The 9,090-nt window shown below is 36.2% G+C and overlaps 1 protein-coding gene across 1 annotated transcript; it reads left to right on the forward strand.

Annotated features, from left to right (window-relative positions):
• On the forward strand, positions 1 to 2,318 carry LOC118047102 (serine carboxypeptidase-like 40). Its single transcript, XM_035056296.2, has 6 exons — positions 1 to 76; positions 173 to 447; positions 926 to 1,186; positions 1,390 to 1,601; positions 1,871 to 1,976; positions 2,163 to 2,318. Exons 1-6 carry the CDS (start codon positions 1 to 3, stop codon positions 2,316 to 2,318), a joined length of 1,086 nt encoding a protein of 361 aa, XP_034912187.2.
• The last annotated feature ends 6,772 nt before the right edge of the window (positions 2,319 to 9,090 follow it).

The raw sequence follows: 9,090 nt of genomic DNA on the forward strand, positions 1-9,090 counted from the left end.
ATGCAAGAACTTGGACCATTTCGAGTATATAGTGATGGCAAAAAACTTTATAAAAACAGATACTCATGGAATTACGGTATAAGTTTTCAACTTTTATAAATGAGTGTTAGTTTATTACTACTTACATCAGATGTGTAAATTAAAGTGACAAATAATTGGTTTTCTTTTCCAGCTGCAAATGTTTTGTTTCTTGAATCTCCTGCGGGAGTGGGGTTTTCATACTCGAACACAACATCAGATTACGAGAAAAGTGGAGACAAGAGAACAGCTGAAGATAATTATGTGTTCTTAGTGAACTGGCTGGAGAGGTTTTCTGAGTACAAAGATAGAGAATTCTACATATCAGGTGAAAGCTATGCAGGACATTATGTGCCTGAACTTGCTCACACTATTATATACCATAACAAGAAGGCCATGAAGACCATTATCAATCTCAAAGGAATTCTTGTACGTGCATTTCTCTCTCAATCCGTCGATAAATTATATATTTTGAAAAATATAAGCATGTGACTAATCAATTTGGTTCTATTTCTACCTTTCAATTTGAATTTAACATACTAATAGACAAAGTAGGTTGCCAACTTGTAAACAGCTAGTGTTTTCTTTTAATAATTACAATATGATTGGAACTTGTGACTTGCACATGTTAGGCATGATCATCATTGGGTTTATGCAAAGCAAAGCTAGATAGATATGGACAGGCCGGGGTGTTCTTTGGTCCCGATGTGGCAGAGGCAGCCCACATTCCATTTTTTGTGGTAGAAGATTGTTTGCTGGAATCATTTACAGTGATGCTGTAAGAAATTGAGAAAAAAGAAGAAGAAAATCTTATGGGACTTGAAAAAAACAAGTAATATGCATCTCACTAATGCAAATTGTTGGCTACATATTAACTATAAGGTGCATTCTCTTGTGGAAATTGCAGATTGGGAATGCAGTAATCAACCCTGAAACTGATAGAATAGGAATGTATGACTATTTAGGAAGCCATGCTATAATTTCAGATGAGTTGGTTCATAAAGTACGAACACATTGCAATTTCTCATTCAATGCAACACCTCAGTCTGATGAGTGCAATGAAGCAGTAGATGAAGTAAGAAAGGATAGTTCTCATATCGATATATACAACATCTATGCTCCATCATGCTTTCATAAGAGTACCACAGCAAAGCCCAAGAAACATTCTGTAAGTAATTATCAAAATATTTCTTCATTATATTGATGCTTTAATGTTAAATTTATCTATATATTTATACTAATAATTTTGCTAAATATATTTTCATTGGAATTGCGATATCTCTTCTACTAAATCTCATAAATCATACCAAATAACCCTCCGATTTTGCTTCCATTCAGAATTCTAATTCACTAAATTATTTTGTGTGGCAGCTGGTGAACTTCGATCCCTGCAGTGATTATTACGTGTATGCTTATCTTAATCGACCTGATGTCCAAGAAGCCATGCATGCCAATGTAACCAAGCTCACTCATGATTGGGAACCTTGTAGTGATATCATAACAAGTTGGTCAGATAGCCCTTCAACAATTATTCCTCTACTGCAAGAGCTCATGGTAAACGGTCTTCGAGTGTGGATATTTAGGTAAAGTAATCATGAGTTTATATATAATTATCATAATTATAAAGTGTTTTTTGTTCCTGTTTTCAATCTCTCATTATTGTTAGTGTAATATTGTCCTAACTTGATAATAGCAACACTAATATATTAGTTTCAATGAGACTTCGTAAGTTTTGTTAATGGCAAAAGGCAAGTAAGATTTTCATAATTAATTTGTAGCCACTGCCATTTTTGCAACATCTCTGAAGATTTCCTGCTTTCTAACGGGAAATCTTCATTGCCTGTAATTTCAGCGGTGATACAGATGCGAGGGTACCGGTTACTTCAACTCAGTATTCTATTAATAAGATGAAACTTCAAGTTAAAACCGAGTGGCATCCTTGGTACCTCGAAGGGGAGGTAGTTTTTTTTTTTTTCTTTTTCTTACACCACTCCAATTTTTACTTTGTTTTTCTTCTCCCAATTAATTCTAGTTTAATCTCATAAATATCCTACTCCTATCAATGATTTTGTTTCGCTTATTTTATTGTGGCTGTCAGTTAAGTAAAAAATAAATAAATGAAGAGATGTTTTTGCTTTGTGTAGGTTGGAGGATACACGCAAGTGTACAGAGGAGATTTGACATTTGCCACCGTAAGGGGGGCAGGACATCAAGTGCCAACCTATCAGCCATTGGGAGCACTTTCCTTAATCAAGCATTTCCTTGATGGCACATCTCTTCCAGATACTACGAGATTTTAAACTCATGTCTCTGTAATTTTATTCAAACCATCATTTCTTGAATATAAATAAGAAACAATTGATTCGACGAGGCTAATTAGAAAAAGGAAATTTATTTTTAGGGTTTTGGTTTGAAGGAAGGTTGTTGTGCTTTATATAGGATGGTAAATTGGTTCTTTTGTTTTATTTAAAAATTTGAGGTCATTCAAGATATAAAATATAAGGCGTGTGATTTTTGAAATAACAGATACAAAGTTAACAAATGAACAAAAAGTTTTTTTTTTATCTTAAAAATAAATCCTAACAAAACCTCCTATTAATTATACTCAGTTCATGTGCGGGTCAAATTTGTCATAGGCACGCATCCACTTAATCAAAAATGCTCAAAATATCTTAATTGTGGTGTGTGCAAGCTGGCTCGAACACCCACATAAATAAAAAAAAAAACCCAAAATATCTTAATCCACATTATAAAAATATTGCTCGGGGGTATTGAATTTACTGTATACCTAGCTAGACAAGATGCACTGTGGATTAAAATAATATAATTATTAATTTGTCCTTCTAAGAAAAAAACAATAAGCTTGGTAGTTTGATCTTTTCCACTTGAACCCTTAAAAGCAAGATTTTTTCAAATGATGCTTATGGGTTAGGTATTTTCCTTATATGCACAATGTAAAGAATATATTTTCCTTACAAGTAAAATTGTTGGTGTTAACCATCTATCACATATTGACACTGTTGGCACTGCCGGCACTGCCAACAATTATGAAAGTCAATGGAGAAATAAGGATACACGAGAATCTTGGAGAAAAAAGGGTGAAGACTCTCACAATCTAGCCTTAATTACTGGAGAGACGTTGAGTGATCTTGGAGCTCTAACGGCAATATGTTCAAACCAAGATGACATTCCAATCAAGCCTATAAATTCGGAAAGTTCAAATTAATAGGAACTCTGCATGGTAGTTTAGCAAACTTACAGGGATTCTCTGCTATCAAATTCTCTATTATCAAGCTGTCGTTGTAATAAACTCCTCTGCCATGAAGCTGTCATCACAAATCAGCACTGTCATCAACCAGATTTCATGGGATCCTTTCCTTTTATTTTACATCTGAATCATTGTATCTAATTAGTTTAAATACTGCACTTGTATAGCCTAGTTGTTTACGTTGAAATACAGAATAAGAGAAACTGAATATTCATTCCAGAAAAACACTCTGTCAGCTCAGTTTAATTTTTTTCTTTAGTTGGAAGGCTGGAAGGAGGCTATTTGGTCTATATATTTTATATTTATGAAGCACAATATAAAGATTATATTACCCTTAAGAGAAAAATTTATCAAGCTTTCATTTAGAGGTTTTTTTATATATATATTTTTCAAACTAGTTTTTTAGCGATTAATACATTGACTTGGGGGCGATTTGATGCTCTAGCAATCATGAGTATTATTTTTTTAAAAAAAGTTGCTAGCAAGTGCATGTCCCACTCCTTAACGCTGCCTTTCAAGTCGATGTTTGAAGCATTTTTTCATCAGCATTCCATTGGTGTTATGCATGTAATTGGAGGAGCAGTGGGTTGGGCTCCAATTAGCTTTATAAATCGATTTATTTATTTTGCTTATTAAGATTGTTAGTTAATTAGCAGTTAATAGCTCTAAAAAATGTTAGAATTCATGAGAGTCTGCCTCTGAAGTTTGAAACAAACTTAGTTGGACTTAGTCTTTGTTATTGTTTTCGTATAAGATTTTGCTCCTTAAGGTTTTGTTTTCAGTTAGTAGTAGTAGTTCCAAAAAATCTGATAGTAGTTAGGAGTTTTTAGATTTTTCAGTTTAGTTGTAAGCCTATAAATAGGCATTCTCATTTATGAAATAAATTCTCTTCTACTTCAGCTCTTCTCTTTCAAATTATCTATCTTTTCCCTATAAGTTTTCATTCTTTCAAATTATGTAGCTTTAACAGTGGTATCAGAGCTCACTTCCAACGGGCTAATCCTACAACTGCTTAGAAGAAAGCGTATTAGGAAGAAAAACTCAAAAAGGAAAAGGCCATCACTTGCTTATATTCAGGACTTGTAGATCACATCTTCACCACAATCATGGACTTGGAAACACTAAAACAAGTGTGGGACAAGCACTAAGGTGAATTTAGGGCAGTACAAAGTCAAAACTATCAGGCTCCTCACATTGGAGATAAAATTTGAGTTAATGAAAATGAGAGATAATGAATAGACCCATTCGACACCAATTACTTTCTTATTTTCTACTAAATTAGTCAACTTTGAGGTGTCATTTTTTTTAATGGCATGTATTTCTTCATCCATTGTTTTTATCCACTTCTCTTATGTGATAGCTTCATTGAAGCTAAATGAATCACTATCTGTGAAGAAACAAAATAGAGTTGTATCTTTCATGAATTGGGTGGCATCGTATAGTTCTTCTAGATTTCTCATCCTTCTTGGTTCTTTTGATGAGGATGTTGATTGTTGTAACCCATTTTTGGGTCCCCACACAAGAAAAGAGAAAATACAAAAAAAATTAATTAAATATATATATATATATATATTAAAAAATATACCAGTGAAAAGATGATGCCAAAGCGCCCAAAAATGGTCAAAAATTGGTTTAAGAGGTCCAAAATATAAATATTAAAATTTGACAGTATATCATTGACTGGTGAGAGCCCTATTGATTAAGAAACTTTTATTTGAGGAAGAAAAGCACAAAATCAAATGTTGATGGACTCAATTAAATTTTATTGAAGGTTTAATTGAATTTATGGAGGGTTGATTGCAAAAAAAAAAAATGTTTTTTAAGTCAATTTGGGTTTTAATTGGAAGGAATTAAAGTTCTGGGGTTAAATTATGATTTTTGAGAGTTGATTTGGTCAAATCAAGAGCTTAATTATATAAATATGAAAGTTTGATGGCCAATCGGGGACTTAATTGAAGAAATCCGAGACCAAGAACCAAAATGCAAAACGCGCGCAAATTGAAGGATTGATTTGAAATCTAGCGCTTTGGCACCAGTTTTTATTTAAATGAAACGGCGCGTTTTAAGTAAAACGATGTTGTTTCATGCACTTTCCAAAAAGAAAAGGGGACGAAACGGTGTCGTTTTAAGGCGGCACTATTTCTTCTTCTTCTTCCCCTGGACGTGTAGTAAGGGAAGAGAAATTTTGTTTTTTCTTCCTTGTTTCTTCCTCTCCCTCCCATGTTCTATGTAAGAGCCAAAATCAGACGCCACCCGCCTCATGATGAGAAAACAGAGAGCCTCCATTGGCCACCTCTCCCGGCACCGTGACAGGGCTGGAGGGCGATGCGCCCCAGGTGCAGCGATGGGACAGGCCAGGGTCAATCCCTCTCCCTCTGCCCCTATAAATACTGCCGGAATGCAGAAGAGAAGGAGGAGAGAAAAAAAAGGGGAGACCGAGAGAGAGATGCGGACAGTTTTTTGAGAGAGAAAGGAGAGACCGAAAGGGAGAAAAAACAATTTTTTTAGAGGGAAAGGAGTGAAGAGACGGGACCGAAATAGTAGAAACTAAAAAAACTGGGGAGACACCAACAAGGAGACCAAGTGAGAGAGAGACAGAAACAAAAAGAAAAACAGGGGAGAGCAAAGGAGGAAGAAGAAAGGAAAAAGAAAGAGAGGGAAAAAGAAGCCGGGAGGAGAGACAAACACGAAGAAGGAAGAACAAAAGACAGGAGGAGCAAACCGACGAGGAAGAGAAGGCACAGACCAGTGTCTCTACACCGCGGAGAAGAAGAACAGCCATAGTTGCCACCATGCTTCCTCTCCACCGCCGCTGCCACCGCCACCTTCCACCACCGTTGACGCCCACAACCGTGCTTTCCCGCTCCAGGTAACTTTCTCCCCTCCCCTGCTATTTTTTATTTGTTCATTTTCAATTGCATGCAGAACGTGAGCAATTCACGTTCTGCAGCAAATGAAACTTAATTAGCTAGTTACTATGTTGTGCATAATAACTAGCAAATTAAGTTTGGCTAGTTACTGTACGCATCACAGTAACCAACCCTTTTGTTCTTTTCGGCTGGAAGATCAACCCAGCCCACGCGGCTAGGGCTCAATTGAGCCTTGTAGCTGGGCCAATACAAGCCCAACCCACATAATTGGGCCAGGTCCGGCCCAGTTCACTTTTTTTTAATGATGGAACATCAGCCCAGCTCAGCCCAGTTCATTTCATTTTTTTTCTCTTTTTCTTTTTTTAAAAAGAAAAATATATATTCAAAGAAATTATGATTTTCCCGCATATTTTTTTTACGTCATTTTGATTGATATCAGTCTGTATTTTTTTTTTTTTTAAGATACAAATCCGATATTAAAATACCTAGTTTTCTTCAAAACTTTGAAAACATATATATATATATATATATATATATATATATATATATATATTTAAATTTTTCTTTGTTGTATAACAATACAATATGATTTTTTTTAACTTTGAGAGACTCAGTCGTATCCATAAAAAAAAAAAAATTTAACTTTGAGAGACTCGGTCGTATCCATAAAATATATATATATATATATATATATATATATATATATATATATATGCATTTTGGCTTTAATAACCAGTTTATTAAAGTAATGAGAACTTGACCAATATTTAAAAAAAAAAACCAAAAATAAATATTTTGTTTTGTTTTAATGTCTGAGATTATGAATTTATACGTAAAACGTATTCCTGATATTAAAAAGGTAGTTCTTTTATAGACATTAAACTGGTTAGGTTTTTACCTCATAAGATAAGAACCTCCTTACCGAGGAGAGCAATTTTGAACATTTAGGAGGAGAGGAGGCAATAAAAAAAAACTATAAAAAAAAAGCTAAACTTTTTCTTCTCCTTAACCCAAAAAGAGCCGCCGCCCCCTCCTGATTTTTTCTTCTTCTTCCTCCCCTCGGACTATCTCACTTCTAGCCCCTTCTCCGGCCACCACTGTCCTCTCAATCGTCCCTTTCCTCTCTCAACCTTCCCCCCATTGACCAGCGGCCGGACCCCTCTCATAGAACCCAAGTCGTTTTTCCTCTACTTCCTTGATCTCCTCCACCCAACAGCCCGACAGCAGGTCCATTCTCCCCCCCCCCCAAACACACACAGAAACAAAACAGCCTCCCAGCCACACACTGTCCCTTTCCCTGTGTAGCAGCATCACCTTCCCCATCAACAGTGCCTTCTTCTCCCTCGACCGACTACTAGCAGCAATGGAGAAGCAGCACTCACAGACCAGCCACACACGCCAAGCCTTCTCCCTCTCAGCTGCTCCTCTCAGCCACCGAGAGCACCACCTTCCAGCCCGCAGTCGAGAGATCTTCCCTGTTTCAACCGGCCACAGGCCTCGGTCTCCCTTTTCTGCAGTAGACAACATCTCTCCTCCCCCCTAATCGAACAGTCACCAGCTTCTGCAGCCACAGATGACAACAACCATCATATCTGCCATCGACATAAGAGAATCAAACAGAGAAGGGAGGAGGCAGAGAAAAGGGATAGATCTAAAGAAGAAAAAACCGAAGCAGATTTGAAAAAACAAAGGAAATAAAAACTAGAATCAACTGGTTGTTGCGGTTTTGTTGTTTCTGCAGGTCATTGTCGATATAGGGAGACAAAAAAGAAGAAGACGTTCCCAATCCACCGGTATTGCCACCTTCATCGACGATGGCGCGTAAGCCCACGCCCTGCTAGTGGCGGTGGTGCATGGAGGAGACGCGCCGCCACTGTTCTTGCGGTTGCAGAAGGCCTTTCCTGCAATTTCTAGAGCTTTAGGGGCTATTTTGTAAACTTTAAATTATTTAATGTAATTTTTGTTTAGTTTTGAATTTTTTATAATTTGTAGTTCGGATGTACCAAAAAAAAAAGAAAATGTTTTTGTTTTAGGATAAAATTGCAAAGAACAAAGAATAATTTAATATTTTAATCTGCTCATGGTTAAGGATTATGAAGTTACACATAATTCATATTTCTAATATCCGATGAAAGAATAAAATTTTTAAAACTTCTTTAACACATCAAAGCCATGAAGCAGCTTACCTCAGGTAGGGTGCGTTAGGGGTGCTAATACCTTCCCTAACCACAACCAGTCCCTTACTCGTGAATCTCTGACAAGACTAGTACAACCGGGTTTCCTAGTAGCCCTTAATTAAATACTAGATGGCGACTCCCAACAAATCAAAGCAAATAGAAAGGAAAAATTGCCAAAAACAACGCAGCACGGGTGACATGCGACATTGATGTTGATGATGATTCTGGTGTTGATGTGCTTTTTCTATTGAATATAAGAAATCTGTGTACTGGACTTTGCGACTCATTTACTGATAATATTGCATCTTTCGTATGTACTGTTGGTACCTCCACTTCATCTTCAAGGATGAAATCAGTGCTAATCCATTTGACTGCTTCTTGATCATCATTCCATTGCTTTGAGTAGACTTTTTGTCATGTCAAGAATCATTCGATTCTTTCTCTCAGCCACACCATTCAGTTGTAGTGTATAGGCAGACGTTGTTTGATGCCTGATGCCTTGCTGTGTACAATAAGCTTCAAAGTCATTTGCCATATATTCTCCACCTTGATCAGATCTCACGGTTCTAATCTTATAGCCACTTTGCTTCTCAATTATTGCTTTAAAATCTGTAAAACAATTTAATACTTTTGATTTCTTCTTCAGAAAGTATACCCATGTCTTCATGCTGAAATCATCAATAAAAGTGAGGAAGTATCTATTTTGTCCGGTTGACATACGTTTTATAGGACCACACATATCTGTGTGTACTAACTC

This window comes from Populus alba, chromosome 1, assembly GCF_005239225.2.
Source record: "Populus alba chromosome 1, ASM523922v2, whole genome shotgun sequence".
In the NCBI taxonomy this organism is placed as follows: domain Eukaryota; kingdom Viridiplantae; phylum Streptophyta; class Magnoliopsida; order Malpighiales; family Salicaceae; genus Populus; species Populus alba.

Excerpts from the sequence above, each read along its gene's own strand:
- LOC118047102 (XM_035056296.2), top strand. The coding sequence starts at position 1 with ATGCAAGAACTTGGACCATTTCGAGTATATAGTGATGGCAAAAAACTT. Across the intron at positions 448-925 it reads TCAATCTCAAAGGAATTCTT|ATTGGGAATGCAGTAATCAA; the intron begins GTACGTGCATTT and ends TGGAAATTGCAG. Across the intron at positions 1,187-1,389 it reads CAAAGCCCAAGAAACATTCT|CTGGTGAACTTCGATCCCTG; the intron begins GTAAGTAATTAT and ends TTTGTGTGGCAG.